At 40.9% G+C, this 18332-nt stretch overlaps 1 protein-coding gene across 1 annotated transcript; it reads right to left on the reverse strand.

Annotated features, from left to right (window-relative positions):
- Positions 1 to 364: 364 nt before the first annotated feature.
- Positions 365 to 17460, reverse strand: C15H9orf57 (chromosome 15 C9orf57 homolog). Its single transcript, XM_025358882.1, has 5 exons — positions 17449 to 17460; positions 17277 to 17342; positions 11241 to 11349; positions 4699 to 4842; positions 365 to 691 (listed from the first exon to the last, which is right to left on the reverse strand). The coding sequence occupies exons 1-5, from the start codon at positions 17458 to 17460 to the stop codon at positions 567 to 569; spliced, it is 456 nt and encodes a 151-aa protein (XP_025214667.1). The 3' UTR covers positions 365 to 566.
- Between the last annotated feature and the right edge of the window lie 872 nt (positions 17461 to 18332).

The following is an 18332-nucleotide window of genomic DNA, read 5'->3' on the forward strand; positions in this document are numbered from 1 at the left end:
CTGCCTCAGCCCTTTCCTGTTTGGGTTCATACTTTCCCCACAGGCCTGGTTTGCTGATTTATGGCTTTTTTTTTTTTTCCTATAGTATATGTTAAATCAGTTTCTTCTATACCATAAACCACCCCAAAGGAGCAAGGCAGTTTGCTTTGGAAACCAAATGGATATTCTCAGGTCACTTGTTGTGTTGTGAAACATTTGTAACCATATTTTGTAGGATTTTATTTGAGGAAATAAAAGTTGTCAGAGGTGACCTGCAGGTAGTTTGACTTGGAGAATCATTAACATTTTCGCTTCTTTGTAGCCTTGTGGTAGGAAGGTAAATTAAGCAGAAGGAGGAGAGGACAGAAATGGTGTTAAAAGGGATATTTCTCAGATGAGTTGGAGGTGGTGGGGGAGACATCGGGAATAGTGAAAACCAAAGTCAATTTCAGACCAAAATTCCTTCCACCTACAAGGGTCTGAGGTTTCTGAAGTGGGCTAATTGACAGTAGCCATCATTTTGTGATAGCCAGGTCAGGCTTCGAGACTGATTGATCTGCCAAGCATTTTAGATATGGGCCACTGACTCAGAAATTACACAAAGGACGATGGCAGCAGTGAGTAGATACAAGTTCATGCCGTTTGATAGTTCTCTTGAAGCACTCTGTTATATTCTTTGTGCAGCCTTTAACTGAATACCATTCAATGCCACCTGACAGAAAGAAAAGAGGTAAGGAAATTTCTTGGGAGGTGCAACCTATGTGACCTCAGATGCTGCAGATAACTATTAGGTTAAAAAGAATACTAAGCAAAAACTTTAGTTTTATCAAGATACGAATCTAGCATGTCCACCATTAAGAATGGTTCATTTCATTATTTTACCTTTAAGAGCTCCCACTTAGACTATTGTAGTTGGGTACATTGCATACACAAGCTTTGAAACCGTAAAATAAAAAAGCTTTCAAACTGAGATTATAAAAGCCACGCAATTGCCATTGACTATGTAGAATTTCTGAAGTGCTAGCTGTTTTGAAGCTTCCTGATAATCATCCCTCAGTTTTACCTAGGTCGTGAATTTTTCAAAGGGCTGAATGTACAGAAGCATCCTTTAGATGTGTTAAGTGCCTCTCAGAAATGGAGGTGTATGCATGACCTCACTTAATTCCTTCCCCGATTAAAGAAGTAATGCATGTTCACTGTAGAAAATACAAAAAATGCACACAAGTACAAAATAAGTGACAGTAACATCCTGTAAGTCTACCACCCCAGCTTCAGTTGTAGGTAGGAGGACAAAAGGATCAATTCCCCAAAGCAAAACGTGATGATTGCTAACTTGGACAAAACAGTGGTTTCTCAGCTGGGGATGATTTTGCTCTCCCTTTCCCAGGACATCAGGTAATATCCAGAGACATTGTTATTATCAGAACTGGTAGGGGCGGCAGGGTGGGGTCGCAGGTGCTCTTGGCATCTAGTGGGTAGAAGCTACGATGCTGCTGTACATCCTACAGTACCATTGCAAAGAATTCACCTGCCCAAAATGTCAATAGTGCAAAAGTTGAGAAACTCTATTGATAAAACTATCAAAAGCATGAAGTTCAGTTGTTTGTTTCGCATCAGTGTGAATGGCAAAATTCCCAAATCAGGAAACTGCTCTTCCCAACATTGTAGTCATTCCAGGCTTTTGACCCATCAAGAACTATTGTTAATATTTTGTTGAATAAGCTTCCAGGCTCTTTCTTATACGTAGAGTATTTTAATCCTAATTCTGGTGTCCATCTGGCTAGATGACTCTGGCCACATTCAGGAAGAGAAAAGCCAATATCTCATGGGCCCAGGGGGTCTGGATATCTTTCCCATTCCATAAAGAATGGGCTGTGACTAGCAGACGGGAGAACTGACCTTAGAGAGGGGACCTAGACTAGAAAGACTGAACAGAACTCAAGTAACCCTCTTAATACCAAAACACCTTGCGATGTTACCCCATGATTCTTATCCTCTCTCCAAACTAACTTTGATCCCCTCTAATTTTTGTTCTTTCCTTCCAATTCCACAGAAAAATTGTTTTGTGAATTTTTATTCATCGGTGGTATACTGACCGTACTTATTGGCAACTGAATTTTTTCCCACTCAATATGTATTAGAGATTCCTCCATGTTAACAAAGGGATCTAGTTCATTCTGAGTGTTGCTTAGCACTCAAAGGCCTGCATATAACACAGTTTAATGAATAGTTCCCTATAGATGAACATTTAGGTCATTTCTTTCTTTTTCTTTTGTTTTTTTTTCAGATGCCGTTCTCTTTTGTTGCCCAGGCTGGAGTGCAATGGCACCATCTTGGCTCACCGCAACCTCCACCTCCCGTGTTCAAGCAATTCTCCTGCCTAAGCTCCCCGGGTAGCTGGGATTACAGCCACCACACCTGGCTAATTTTGTATTTTTAGTAGAGATGGGATTTCTCCATGTTGGTCAGACTGGTCTTGAACTCCCCACTTCAGGTGATGTGCCTGCCTCGGCCTCCCAAAGTGCTGGGATTACAGGCACGAGCCACCGCGCCTAGACCATTTAGGTCATTTATATTACTTTGCTATTAAACGTAATGCTGCAATGATAACCTTGATACATGTGTTAAATATAAATATTTTTCTGCAGTAGATACCAAGAAATAGAATTGCTTTGTCGAAGGCTGTGTTTATTTAAAATTTTAATGGAAATTCACAAATTGTCTAAAAAGATGCTGAACCAATCTAAGCTGTCATTGAAAATGCATGAGCATTCCCATTTCCCATACTGTCACTAACTCCTGATATAATAAAACTTTCATATTTTTTACCAATCTGATGGGTTAAAAATATTATATTGTTTTCATAATTTGCATTTCCTTGATTTTTACTAACAAGGTTGAGCAGGCTTTTATATTTGTAGGTTACTTATATTTGTTCTTCTGGGAATTGCCTTCATACTTCCTTTAATAAGGTATTTACTCTTGATTGTTGGGCTTTTAAAAATTGTTTTTGAAGTTTTTTATTCTGGATAAATATTAATTTTTTTCCCTGTTAGCTATATTTCTTATATTTTCACCCAGTTAATTCCTTATCTTTTACATTTTGAAATTATCACACATTTTATAAATGTTAAAATCTTCATATATTCAAATGTATTCATTATTTCCGTTACAACTTTGGGGTTTAGGATTTTTTTTTTCTTTTTTTGACAGTGTCTTACTCTGTCACCCAGGCTGGAGTGCAGTGGTTCAATCTTGGCTCACTGCAACCTCTGCCTCCTGGGCTCAAGCAAGTTTCCTGCCTCAGCCTCCATGCTGAGTAACCGGGAAAACAGGTGCGAGCCACCATGCCCAACTAATTTTTGTATTTTTTTTTTTTTGTAGAGACAAGGCTTCTCCATGTTGCCCAGGTTGGTCTTGAACTCCCGAGGTCAAGCAGTCCACCCACCTCTGTCTTCTAAAGTGCTAGGATTATAGGCATGAGTCACTGTGCTGGGTCTGGATTTTGGATGTTAAAGAGCCTCCCTCCCTCCCTCCCTTCCTCCCTCCCTCCCTCCCTCCCTTCCTTCCTTCCTCCCTCAATTCCTCCTCCCTCCCTCCCTCCCTTCCTTCCTCCCTCACTTCCTCCCTCCCTCCCTTCCTTCCTTCCTCCCTCCCTCCCTCCCTCCCTCCCTTCCTTCCTTCCTTCCTCCCTCACTTCCTCCCTCCCTCCCTCCCTCCCTTCCTTCCTTCCTCCCTCAATTCCTCCTCCCTCCCTCCCTCCCTTCCTTCCTCCCTCACTTCCTCCCTCCCTCCCTTCCTTCCTTCCTTCCTCCCTCCCTCCCTCCCTTCCTTCCTTTCTCTTTCTCTCTTTCTTTCACTTCCTTCTTTCCTTCCTTCCTTCCTTCCTTCCTTCCTTCCTTCCTTCCTTCCTTCCTTCCTTCCTTTCTTTCTTTCTTTCTTTCTTTCTTTCTTTCTTTCTTTCTTTCCTCTCTTTCTCTCTTTCTTTCTTTCTTTTTTTCTCTCTTTTTTTCTTTCTTTTTTCTTTTTTTTCTCTCTCTTTCTTTTTTTCTCTTTCTTTTTTTTTTCTCTCTCTCTCTTTTTTTTTCAAGACATGGTCTCATTCCATTGTTCAGGCTAGAGTTCTGTGGCGTGATCACAGCTCACTGTGGCCTCAAAGTCCTGGGCTCAGGTGATCCTCCCACCTAGCCTCCCCGGTAGCTGGGACTGCTACAGGTGTGCGCTACCATACCTAGCTAACCTCCTTTCTTTCAAACTTAAAATCTTTCCCAGTATTTTCTTCTGATGTTTCATTATTTGGATTTTTATGTTTTGGAGAAGGCCAGCTTCATGGGCATGCAACTGGTGCACAGGGCCCAAGTTTAGAAGGGCTCTGAAAATTGTGTATTACTTTTTTGTGAGGATGTGAGTGGTGTGAATGAGACAGTATGTAGATTATTAGGAATGTGTGCTCTGGAGTCAAAGTACTCACATTTGAATCTTGTCTATAAGACTCATTAGCTGTGTAACCGTGCAAATTACTTAATCGTTCATGTCTCAGATTTCTCATCTTTAAAATGGGGATAGTGACAAGATCCATCCAGCTCTTTTCATTGTTTTGTTGGTGTAATGTAGCCCTGGTAAAGACCTTAGTGTAGCATCTGGCATATGAAAGTTTGTTGTGATAAGCATTTTCCCTGTACTTATTTTAATTAAAATTTTTAAAGTGTCAAAACTTACCTTTAATGTGGACCACTTTTTTACAGTACTGAGCAGGTTTTGCCTGGCAGGTTCCCAAGTCTAAAAGACATCCATGGAAGGGGATTGCAAGATTGCATGCTCTGCAAACCAAACCTCCAACATCTCCAAGTATAGGGGCAGAAAAATAAGGAGAAAGTAGTGATAGATATGAGAGAGAAAAAGAGGAAGGAAGAGAGATCAAAACAATAAAGTAATGATTTCTGACTTTATATGTGTGTGTGTGTGTGTGTGTGTGTGTGTGTATATATATATATATATATATTTTTTTTTTTTGAGACAGGGTTGTACTCCTGTTACCCAGGCTGGAGTGCAGTAGCGCAATCTTGGCTCACTGCAACCTCCACTTCCCGGGCTCAAGTGAGTGATCCTCCCACTTCAGCCTCTCAGGTAACTGGGACTACAGGCACACACCCACCGTGTCCAGCTTTTTGTATGTTTAGTGGGGAGACGGGGTTTCACTATGTTGCCCAGGCTGGTCCCTCTGCTTCGGCCTTCCAAAGTGCTGGGATTACAGGTGTGGGCCATTGTGCCCCAGGAAGTAAGCAATACTTTAAAAATTCTAAAACCTTACGTAAATTATTATTATTTTTTTTGAGATGGAATTTCACTCTTGTTGCCCAGGCTAGAGAGCAATGGCATGATCTCGGCTCACTGCAACCTCCACCTCCCGGGTTCAAGTGATTCTCCTGCCTCAACCTCCCGAGTAGCTGGGATTACAGGCGCGTGCCACGCCCAGCTAATTTTTTGTATTTTTAGTAGAGACGGGGTTTCACCATATTGGTCAGGCTGGTCTCAAACTCCTACCTCAGGTGATCTACCCGCCTCGGACTCCCAAAGTGCTGGTGTTACAGGTGTGAGTCACCACACCAGGCTAAAATTATTTTTTATTTTGAGAATTTAATGAGGGAAATTTCGAAGCATATACTATATTTATGAATTGGAAGCACCTTGAACTGTAGTAATCAGACAGGAGCCCACGTGGTCTAAACAACTCAGCTGGTTAAAATTCATTCAGTTCCTCAGTGCTTAATTAAATCACACCAAATTTATTTTACCAGAAAATTTAATTTCAGCTACATATTCACTGTTAGGGCTTAATTTCAGTGCCTAAGGTAGCACATTATATGCAGTCAGTTCTTCATGAATACTTATTGCTTCATTAATGTTTACATATTGGTTATCTTCCATACTCAAACTCAGTGGCTTGAAAATGTTATTCATTTTGTTTATGCAGAAATAGCCCAGAGATTCTTGAACTGGTCAATATTGGTAAGGTTGGAAGACATTATCTAGAAGATTGTTTTCCAAATGCTACTGTGCATCAGATTTATTTAAGCAGATTGAATAAACACACAGATTCCCAGAGCCCCCCAAAACCTGAATTAGAATCTATGAAAGGTGGAGCTTGATAATTTGTATTTTAGATATGGAGAAATAGCTGAGGGGCTATGATTTAGCTCTCAACATCTAGACCAATGCTTGTGAATCTATGATTCTTCCAATTCAGGGATCTTTCTTTTTTTTAGAGACAGAATCTCGCTCTTTTGCCCAGGCTGGAGTGCAGCGGTGCGATCTCGTTCGTCTCACTGCAACCTCCACCTCTCTGGTTCAAGTAATTCTCCTGCCTCAGCCTCTCGAGTAGCTGGGACTACAGGTACCTGCCACCACGCCCAGCTAATTTTTTGTATTTTAGTAGAAATGGGGTCTCACTGTGTTGCCCAGGCTGGTCTCGAACTCCTGAGCTCAGGCAATCCACCCACCTCAGCCTCCTAAAGTGTTAGGATTACAAGCGTGAGCTACTGCGCCTGGCCTTAGGGATCTTTCTTTCAGAAGCAGGGAGCTTTGGCCAGTGATAGAGAACTGATCACCATTAAAAACAGCTCAGATTGTTAAAAGATTCTTTTGAAATTGAGCCAGAATTTCTCTGAGTGCTCACAGTTTCCATCTTCCACTATATAATGACCACTGCCGTGTCACTCCTGTTCATTGATGGCCCCAAAGAAGGATTTACCAGATGTTTTCTGCAGTGTGTTTTATATCTCCCTCTGCCATGTTGGGAGATAGAGGAGAACATTTTTAATAGAAAACAGTCTGGCTGATGAGGCTAATTAACCTTTGTTGATTTTCCCCAAGCTCAACCTCATCTAAAGACACTTGGGAAATTTCATGTTGGTTCTGCCACTAAGCATGACAGACTTTCCATTCAAAATCAATGATCAATCAACATTTTTTTTTTTTTTTTTGAGATGGAGTCTTGCTCTGTCGCCCAGGCTGGTGTGCAGTGGCAGGATCTCAGCTCACTGCAAGCTTCGCCTCCCGGGTTCAGGCCATTCTCCTGCCTCAGCCTCCCGAGTAGCTGGGACTACAGGCACCTGCCACCTCGCCTGGCTAGTTTTTTGTATTTTTTTAGTAGAGACGGGGTTTCACCGTGTTAGCCAGGATGGTCTCGATCTCCTGACCTCGTGATCCACCCGTCTCGGCCTCCCAAAGTGCTGGGATTACAGGCTTGAGCCACCGCGCCCGGCCTTTTTTTTTGAAATAGAGTTTTGCTCTTGTTGCCCAGGCTGGAGTGCAATGGCATGATCTTGGCTCACCGCAACCTCTGCCTCCCGGGTTCAAACAATTCTCCTGCCTCAGCCTCCTGAGTAGCTAGGATTACAGGCATGCACCACCATGCCCAGCTAATTTTGTATTTTTAGTAGAGATGGGGTTTCTCCATGTTGGTCAGGCTGGTCTTGAACTCCCGACCTCAGATCTGATCCACCCGCCTCGGCCTCCCAAAGTGCTGGGATTACAGGCGTGAGCCACTGCGCCTGGCCAATCAACAAATATTTTTAAAGAATGGAGCTTATACATGACAAGGACTCTACTAAGCCATTTACATTCATAAGCCCAATTATTTCCCAAAGTATACATTTCAGGTAGGTATTATAGATGTCTGCATTTCACATAAAAGAAAACTGAGGCTTTAACAGCTTGGGTAAGTGGGAGAGAGAGTGAAAATAGTCTGTTGGAATCTAAGTCCCTGTTCTCAGCAAGCACACTACCTCCTTGGAGCTCCCTACCTTTTGCATATCCCAAACTTTCTGGTCACCCTCTTCATACTGGAGGTCTTGGCTCCTCTTGGATCAGGATCAATTGCCTGCCTGGAATACTAGGCTTGCTGTTTCTTCAGGTCATCCTGGAGTAAGTTTTCCTCCTGAATTTATGATCACTCAATCTCACAACTTGCCCTTAGATACTCATCACGTTACTCAGACTTTTGGTGCAAGAGACCCCCTGAGGCGGAGAGCTCATGTGATATTGGATCAGTGTCCTTCTTGCCCAAGGCCCCTGGACTGTTTTCCTTGGTGAGATCTGTTGCAGTTTCTCTCCCCTCCTCTCAGACTGTCTCTCTTTCTGATTCCACACCCAACAACCATAGCCTTCTCCTTCCTGAAACCTTGACCCTGACATGCTTCACTATGGCTGAAGATGATGCCTTAACTTCTAGGCCTTTTTGCTGTCATTGTTCAGTTTTCTGCTTACTTACAAATATGTTCCTGGATCCCATTTTCTTTCTTCCAGTCTCTTTTGGTTTGAACATTTACTGTTGATTTTATTAACATATCTACTACATAATATATTCCAATTTTGCAACTAAGTCTAATGCTTCAGGTTAAATGTAAAATGAATTATTTCCTTAAGTGTTTAATTCTGAAGTGTGCTATTCTCTTTATTACTTTATTAGCTGACAAAGATCTATTATATACATAATTATTTAAATGCATACTGTAATTCATATATATGTGTATATGTGTGTATATATATATATTGGGGGGGTGGTGGGGAGGAGATGGAGCCTCACTCTGTTGCCCAGGCTGGACTACAGTGGCGCAGTTTCTGCTCTCTGAAACCTCTGCCTCATGGGTTCAAGAGATTCTCCTGTCTCAGCCGCCTGAGTAGCCAGGATTATAGGCGCATGCCACCATTCCTGGCTAATTTTTGTATTTTTTAGTAGAGATGGGGTTTCACCATGTTGGCCAGGCTGGTCTTGAACTCCTGACCTCAGGTGATCCACTCCCCTTGGCCCTCCCAAAGTGTTGAGATTACAGACATGAGCCACTGCACCCGGCCTATAATTCATATATACATATATTTAAACTTATAAATCATGATGATGTGATCCTTTAAAATAACCACCCCTTACTTCATGGGCAGTCCTGCAAACCAGGTAAGTACCAACAACAAAATTTCTCTTTATGCTGAATTTTCTTCTTTTGCCCATACCTCTTTCTTGTGTCCAGCAAAATTAATGCAACCCCTGAATTATTTTCTCATGACACCCAAGACACAAGATGTTTTCTTATGATTTTTCATCTATACATATGCTTCCTTCCACATTCTGATAGGAGAACAGTATGAGGACTTCAAATGCAGCAGAGACCTAAGCTCTACAATTTGAATTTCTTGCTGCCCTCTCTGCAAGGGGTAATCAGAACTCTATGGTGCACTATATTTAGTAATGAGGGTAGTGTGGGAAGCAGAGGCCAGAGACTTGTGTTCCAGATGTGGTGTGTTTAACTTGCATAGAGTTTTCAAAAATTGTGTTAGTTGTCAACATTTAAAAATCGGGAGAGTTCTCCTAAGAATCTGAGATTCTGGCTTCTCCTGAAGAATCAGGAGATTTGGCAATCTTGGGCTCTGCTTTCTCTGTGGCAGCAAACATCTGCAGCTGCATACCAGCTACCCTTCCTTAGAAGAGCTTTTCCTCTTGTGTAGCTAGCTGGCTTCCCTCATTTATATTAGGTGACCAGAAACTTTATGAATGTGAGTTGGTGACCCCAGTATTTGATATCAAGTCTCCAAGTCTCAATACACATGCTCCTCCCCTTATGATGGAGTTACGTCCAGATACACTTGAAAGTATCTTTTTTTTTTTTTTTTGAGACGGAGTCTCGCACTGTCGCTCAGGCTGGAGTGCAGTGATGTGATCTTGGTTCACTTCAAGCTCCGCCTTCCGGGTTCACGCCGTTCTCCTGCCTCAGCCTCCTGAGTAGCTTGCCACAATGCCTGGTTTTTTTTTTTTTTTGTATTTTTAGTAGAGATGGGGTTTCATTGTGTTAGCCAGAATGGTCTCGATCTCCTGACCTCGTGATCCGCCTGCCTTGGCCTCCCAAAGTGCTGGGATTACAGGCGTGAGCCACCGTGCCCGGCCTTGAAAATATCTTGTCAAAAATGCATTTAATACACCTAACCTGCCAAATGTCACAGCCCACCTTAAACATGCCACTTAAATTAGTACACACTTGGGCAAAATCATCGAACAAAAAGCCTATTTTATAATAAAGTGTTGAATATCTCATGTAATTTATTGAATACTGTACTGAAAGTGAAAAGCGGAATGATTGTATAGGCACTCGAAGTATGATTTCTATTGAATGCATATCACTTTTGCACCATCGTAAAGTTGAAAAACTGTAAGTGTGGAACCATCATAAGTCATATTTGAATTGTATTTATTTCTGGGATGCCCTGTAGATTCTTCCTACTGGTGTGGTCTCCAGACAATAGCATCAGCATCACGTGAGAGCTCGTTGGAAATGCAGAATCTCAGGCCTCACCTCGGACCTACTGCATCAGACTCACTTTAACAAGATCCCAGGTGACTCTTATGCACGTTAAATTTGTAAAGCACTGGTGTAGAAGCCACCGTATCTTCCTCCTTCCTCTGCCACCCTCTCACTCTAAGAGACTGCTCTGTTAACTTCTGGGCGCCATGTAGAGCATCTGTGTTCATTACCATCTCACCACTTCATTGAGGGAGAATTCCCATGATGGCACTTGCACATGTCTGTCTGGAGAGGTTACCATTATGAACATCTACCTAGTTTGAAAGGCCTTAAGAATTCTCTAAAAGGAATTTGAAAACTCCCTGTTATCTCTTTATGTGGTTCCTCTCTCTATGGAGGACTGTGAGAATTGGTGGAAAAGAGCACTTATAAAAGGGAAAGTGCTAGCAGGCCCCTATCTACACTTCTTTTGTTATGATTAATTCACTTACTTTGCCTTGCTTATAAAGGCTTCTGGACCAGTTTGGTTAGTTCTAGCTTAGTGACATTAATAGCAGTATGTGGTCCACCACCTCTCAGCTCAATTTCCTCACCTATAGAATGAGAAATAACAGCACCTAACTTAAAGAGCATGAGAATTAAATGAATTATTAATAATACTAACGAAATGTTTAGAACAGAACCTGAATGTATAAGTGCTCAATAAAGTGAGCTCTTATTATTAATCGAGTGCTTACTCAGGCCATGTTATAAGCGCCCAGAGATTGAACCCAGAGGTTAGCAGGCAGAGTCTGTTAGAGTCAGAAGGTGGTTACCAAGAGTACGTTTAGAGGAAAGAGCAAGAGAAGGTGGCTTCTACAGCAGTACTTTACAGATTCCCTTATTTAAGGTCACTCTCCACTTAGTCATATGGCAATTCTACAATTTCTTAATCATTTTCTTTTAACTTATGCTTTCCTAACGACTTACCACCTAAGAGGCAGAATAAGATAACACCAGCAAAGACAATCCTTCTCATTCTGATTTCCAAGGCGAAAAGGAGATGAAAGGAAAGACACGTCCCACTGTTAAATCTTTTCTGGGGAAGCAATAAAGTTACACATTTATGTTAGCTATTTTAAAAAGGGAAAGGACTGGTTAAGTTTTATTAATTTCATTAAAACAATATAAATAAGTTTATTTTATGAAGGAGGAAAAATAAGGTACCTGTCTTTATAAAAAATTCACCATATGGCTGGGCGCAGTGGCTCACGCTTGTAATCCCAACCCTTTGGGAGGCCAAGGTGGGTGGATCGCCTGAGGTAGGGGGTTCAAGACCAGCCTGTCCAACATGGTGAAACCCTGTCTCTACTAAAAATACAAAAATTAGCCAGGTGTGGTGGTGGATGCCTGTAATCCCAGCTACTTGGGAGGTTGAGGCACAAGAATTGCTTGAACCTAGGATGCGAAGGTTGCAGTGAGCTGAGGTCAGGCTACTGCGCTCCAGCCTGGGGGACAGAGCGAGATTGTTAGGAAAAAAAAAAAAAGAAAGTCATAAAACTTCTAGTTCCAGAACATTTTAAGTTATCTTATTACCAAATATCACCTTCTCTCTTCACTTTTTCCTCAGAATTATAATGGTTTTATACAAAAATATGAAGTGAAATAGATGGTGTTTCTAGAATAATATCCTGTTAGAAATCCTTTTAACTATTGGCCAAAAGGAAAATACACATATTCATGCTTCTTTATGAATTATTATTATTATTATTATTGAGATGTACTCTCACTCTGTTGCTACACTGGAGTGCAATGGCATGATCGCGGCTCACTGCAACTTTGGCCTCCCAGGTTCAAGCGATTCTCCTGCCTCAGCCTCCCAGTAGCTGGGGATTACAGGAGCGTGCCACAACACCCGGCTTATTTTTGTATTTCTAGTGGAGACGGGGTTTCACCATGTTGGCCAGGATGGTCTTGATCTCCTGACCTCGTGATCTGCCCACCGTGGCCTCCCAAAGTGCTGGGATTACAGGTGTGAGCCACCATGCCCGGCCTATGAATTATTAATAATACTTTCACTGCAAAAGACCATATTTATGAGGGAAAAGCATGTGATAGTTAATGATCGTTAATACTTATTAAAATGAAGGGAAGAAATTGTAAGATTGGGTAAAGTATAATATTTCAGTTATTTATGACCTACCTATCTTTTTCATTAAGGTACTATGGAAATTTTCCTGGGTCTGAACTTCCTTAAAAGGATGAAAACGAGTACGATTTCTGATGTGATGAAGTCTGTTACAACGGAAAGCAACACTCTGATCCACTAGATTCCAAACGGTTTAAACAGTAAAAATTGACCAAGTAAATGTAAATATTTTTTCACTTGAACACTCTGATCTGTTTGGAACTTAATTTCCTTACTCATGAAATTAATATAATAAGGCTAAGTTGGTCAGTAGTTAAACTAACTGTGAATTTGGCTAAAGATTTCTATGTTCACTATGCAAAGATTAGGTAATTCAGAAATAGACAGCCTTGTGGGCATACTATCTATTTATTATGTGAAGTACTTGGTCTTGATTTTTAAAAAAAATATCATATAGTCTTTAAAGCAGAACTTAGTGCATTCAGAAAGCAATTTGAATTTTTAAAAAAGTTTATTTCCAAATTAATATATAGTTCCAAATTAATATACATTATTTTTGAAAAACATGAAAGAATTAAGAATGTTAAAATTCCCTTTGACCATGTTCCAGTCAAACCCAGTGTCTCCTCCAAATGTAACCACATTATCAATATGTTGGGTATCTTTTTTTTTAAAAAAAAAAAATCATTTCCTAAAGTTTATTCAAGGGCACTTTTTCTTCTGTGCATTTTCATCATAACACTTATAACAGGGTTATGTATAATAATACTTTCTCTTTTACTTTTGGAAAAATAATATAATACTCTACATATTATTCCCCCCTTATATTTCATTCAAAAATATGTTTAAAATCTTCCTATGTCAGTCTTTCAAACTTTCATTATTTTTTATTGCTATATAATATTTTCTGGTATGGATACATCATATTTATCCACTTCCTGGTTGATGAGCACAGACATTCTTTTTTTAAAAATGACGAACAATGCTGTAATGTGTGTATATGGACGTGGGCATATAGGCAAATTGTTTCTCTAAGACGGATCCTGAAAATTAGGATTGCTTGTCCCAAGGCCTATCAAATTGCCCCTGAAAGTAGCTATAGAAATTTTGCCATTCACTGGCTGGGCATGGTGGCTCACGCCTGTAATCCCATCACTTTGGGAGGCCGAGGCAGGCAGATCACGAGCTCAGGAGTTCAAGACCAGCCGGGCTAATACGGTGAAACTCCCTCTCTACTAAAAATACAAAAAAATTAGCCGGCGTGGTGGCTGGTGCCTGTAATCTCAGCTACTCGGGAGGCTGAGGCAGGAGAATCACTTGAAACCGGAAGGCAGAGGTTGCAGTGAGCAGAGATTGCGCCACTGCCCTCCAGCCTGGGCAGCAAGAGCAAAACCCCGTCTCAAAAAAAAGGAATTTTTCCACCCACCAGCAGAGTATGAATACTTCCCCCCCATGTCCTCATTAATATTGAATCAAAGATTTGCAAAATAATGGTTATTAATAGCGGAAAGTCTAAATTAACATTATCTTTTGCCTAGTAAGTTGCAGAGATGAAGAAATAGATGCATTATTGACAAAGGGTGTTCTCAAATACTCACTTTTAGTCGAAGGGTGGAGAAATGTAAATGAGTGTGTGTGTGTATGTGTGTGTATTAATACATGTTAGTACCTATACTCAAATATACGTACGTACATACATAATTTATATCACCCCATAGCTATAGCTTTGTAGCCTGTTCTTTTTAAAACTTAACTTCATTTTTTGAGTACTTATTTTGTCATTAAATATTTCTTTCTTTTCTTTTTTGAGACGGAGTTTCGCTCTTGTTGCCCAGGCTGGAGTGCAATGGTGCGATCTCGGCTCACCGCAACCTCCGCCTCCCAGTTTAAAGCGATTCTCCTGCCACCTCACCCGGCCAAGAACATATTTTTAAAGCTCCTGTAATATTCAACTATATAGAGTTACTATAATTTATTTAATCAACCCCTCATGTTTGGGGATCTTTCATTATAATTTTATTTGTGTTTCAAATTTTCTTTAGGGTCAGTTCATAGAAACGAAATGATCAGAACAAAAACATAAACCTTTTCTATAAGTTGGCCGGGTGCAGTGGCTTACGCCTGTAATCCCAGCACTTTGGGAGGCTGAGGCAGGCGGGTCACCTGAGGTCGGGAGTTCGAGACCAGCCTGAGCAACATGGAGAAACCCCATCTTTACTAAAAATAAAAAATTAGCTGGGCGTGGTGGTACATGCCTGTAATCCCAGCTACTCAGGAGGCTGAGGCAGGAGAATTGCTTGAACCTGGGAGGGAGGGGTAGCGGTGAGCTAAGGTCACGCCATTGCACTGCAGCCTGGGCAATGAGAGTGAAACTCCGTCTCAAAACAAAACAAAACCCTTTTATATAAGCCTTTTGATACACATTGGAACATAGTTTTCCAGAAAGATAATAGCAATTTAGAGCTACAGTGTGGCATATTCATCTTCAAATTCGTGACTAGACCATAATAACCCCTCAATTAATTCTACTTTTGCTTCCATTGCTTCTTGAGATTTTCCTCTTGTTTAAATGTCTTCATTACAAGTTTTTCTTTGGCTCTAATGTCCCACTATTAAAAATTTATTTTCTTGAATGAAGGTGACATTATCTGATTAGTTGATCAGCAAACATAATTAATGTTCATACAAATATAAAGTCGTAGGTATTAATGAGGATGATATTTTTCGTGGTATATATTATCTGTTTTTCCTTTCCTTTAGTGAAAATTGTTTTTCTGACACCTCCTAATTGATATCTGTAGGAAATAGGTTTTGGTAAAAACAAAGAAATCAATATGGAATATGGATCCCTGAAAGTGGCCACTGGTATTTTGGAGTTGTGGGTGGGCATTTTCATCTGAGATGCTCTACCAAAACTACCTGGATACAAAATAGTAATACTTAAGTCAATGGCAGTATTTGCTGTATGATTCCATTGAATGTATGAAGTTCAAGAAAGGTGACACTTGTGTGTAGTAATTAAAGATGGAGTAGTGGTTATCTCTGAGCAGGAGGACTGACATGAGAAGGGGCATGAGAAAGCCTTCTAGGCTGATGAAAATGTCTTATATTTGATCTGGGAGGTGAGCATATGTGTTTTTGCAAATATAAAGTGTTATTGAGCTGCATGCACATCTTAGATTTGGACATTTTACAGATTAATACCTTCGGGGTGTATTTGTTTTCATTTCCCTCCTCTTTAGTGATAACTCAGTGGAAAAATATTGCAAGCATCTCTGTATGAGTTAGGAATTTACTGAATGGTGTTAAGCACAGGAGTGACATTATTTATTTTTAAAAAATGTATTCTCTGCTATGATCTAGACAGGCTGATTTCTTTCTTTTGTTTCTTTCCTTTCCTTTTCTTTCTCTCTCCCTTCCTTCCTTCCTTCCTTCCTTCCTTCCTTCCTTCCTTCCTTCCTTCCTTCCTTCCTTCCTTCCTTCTTTCTTTCTTTGATGCAGTTTCACTCTTGTTGCCCAGGCTGTAGTGCAGTGGCATGATCTCAGCCCACCGTAACCTCTGCCTCACGGGTTTAAGTGATTCTTCTGCCTCAGCCTCCCAAGTAGCTGGGATTACAGGCATGCACTACCATGCCGGCATAATTTTGTATTTTTAGTAGAGATGGAGTTTCACTAGGCTGATCTCAAACTCCTGACCTCAAGTGATCTACCCACTTCAGCCTCTTAAAGTGCTGGGATTACAGGCATGAACCGCTGCGCCCAGCCGATTTCATTTTTTTTTTTTTTTAAAGGAAATAGTTCTGCTAGAAGAGTGAATGTTAGGTTGGCAAAGATGAAAAAGGATGCAGGGAAAAAGGTAGGTGATGCATGAAGGGATGGCAAGGAGGAAACGGGTGAGAGGAATGCTGAGGGCTCAGTGTTCAACATCTTAACTCTACTGGTCTGTGTTTGAGGGAAAAACTTAGTCTTAATCTTCTCTACCTCTAGTACTCCACTTAACACCCTTTAAAGGAATGATCTTTTTATATTCTCTCTCATCAGACCGTTAGTTCCCTGAGTGAAGAGATGCTATCTTGGTATCTCCAGCTTCCAACTGGGTGCTTGGCACAGAGTAGGGGTTTGGTAAATGTTTTCCAAATGAATGGGATATGTTTGATGGGAAGAAGATAAGGTGAAGGAAGTCCTGGGTAGTATGGAGATGAGAATCTGTGAGAAGGATAAGTGACACTGGGTGACAAGGATGGATGTGAGGTTGGATGGGGTGCCCTTGGGCTGGTGCGGGCTTTGGTTCCAAGTGGTGTTTAAGACCTGAAGGGATGAGCTGGCTTCAGTTTTTTCTAAAGATTGCTGAATTGTTTTGCTGCCTCTTAAGACGCTTCTCTTTTGGCGGTAGGAAGAAAGAATTAGCTGGTGTCTAGGATGTAACCTTCCCAGTGAAATCCTAGAATCCAAGTCAGTGAGGAGTTCAGAGTCAAATTTAAAGTTGGACAGACTGGGACAACTTGAGAGAGTCTCTCCAGGCAAAGCAGGACACAATTGTCTGCTTTCCTGGGTGGTCACCTTTGTGGTAACACATAGAACCCTCGTGATCTTAACTTACTCCATCATCCTGGGCTTCAGTGTACTCATTTCTATAATGAAGGTACTGGAATATAGTATTCTGTGGTTCCACTAACTCATAAAGAAGGCAGCTGTTTCTGTTTTATTCCACCAGTTTTTAGTGAGCAGAATGAGATAGTCTAAAATCACAGTGTAGGTAAGAACTCCTTTGTAGCAAGAAATGTCATTTTTAGTCAACAAACTTTAAGTTCTCATTCACAAGTCAGAGTGTATTTGCAGATACATGTACTGGTGCCTGTCGCAGTGGACACACAGACGCACGCATTGCAGAACACCACCAGTGAGTCACATTTTGGATGCTTGCCCCAGTATTCTGGTAGATACTGTGATGACAAAAAACATGAAGAACAGAATTTGAATTTTGTGCTGGGGATGGTAAAAGCAGACTTCAAAAGCACTGTAATACTTATTGCAAGAGGAGCGACTTACCTGTGGAGTCATTGTCATCCTAGTCTCTGTTGATTAATCATGAATTATATTGCTTTAAAGCTGGAAAACATTGCCAGCAACCAGCTTGCATCTAGACCTGGCAAATTCTTTTATTTTCCAGTTTTGGTGTAAAGGTCTACCATGTCTTATGACTTTAATTTGTCTAGCTTAGATAGAAGTCCCCAATTTATCATTTCTCATTCCGAACCTTCGAGATGTTTTGAATTTAAAAATGTTGCATTGACAGGTAAGTTTGGAAACAAACTATATATGATATTCTCTAATGAAAAACTTAAATGTGCTTTGGAATATTAAAAAATTCTGAGAATTACTGAGGTAAAGAAACTTTGTTTAAACCTGATCTGCCTTTCCTGAATTTACTTGAACAGCTGTTTTTTTTTTTTTTTTTTTTTTTCCCTTCAACCTCCCCCTCTCCCTCTTTTTTTTTTTGAGACGGAGTCTTGCTCTGTGGCCCAGGCTCGAGTGTAGTGACACAGTCTGGGCTCACTGCAACCTCTGCCTCCCAGATTCAAGTGATTCTCGTGCCTCAGCCTCTTGAGTAGCTGGGATTACAGGAGTGCACCACCACCCCCGGCTAATTTTTGATTATTTAGTAGAGACAGGGTTTTGCCATGTTGGCCAAGCTGCTCTTGAACTCCTGATCTCAAGTGATCGGCCCGCCTCAGTCTCCCAAAGTGCTGGAATTACACATATGAGCCACTGCACCCAGCCTCCTTTAATGCTTTTTAATATCCTTAAAAACAAGTCCTGGTTCAAATAGTGTCCCACTAATAACTATAGTCACCATAATGATGATGATAGTATGCAACTGTCTCTCACTTTACACTTTACAAAGCATGTTTGGCTTCTTAATTACCTTCACA

Source organism: Theropithecus gelada, chromosome 15 (assembly GCF_003255815.1).
Source record: "Theropithecus gelada isolate Dixy chromosome 15, Tgel_1.0, whole genome shotgun sequence".
In the NCBI taxonomy this organism is placed as follows: Eukaryota; Metazoa; Chordata; class Mammalia; order Primates; family Cercopithecidae; genus Theropithecus; species Theropithecus gelada.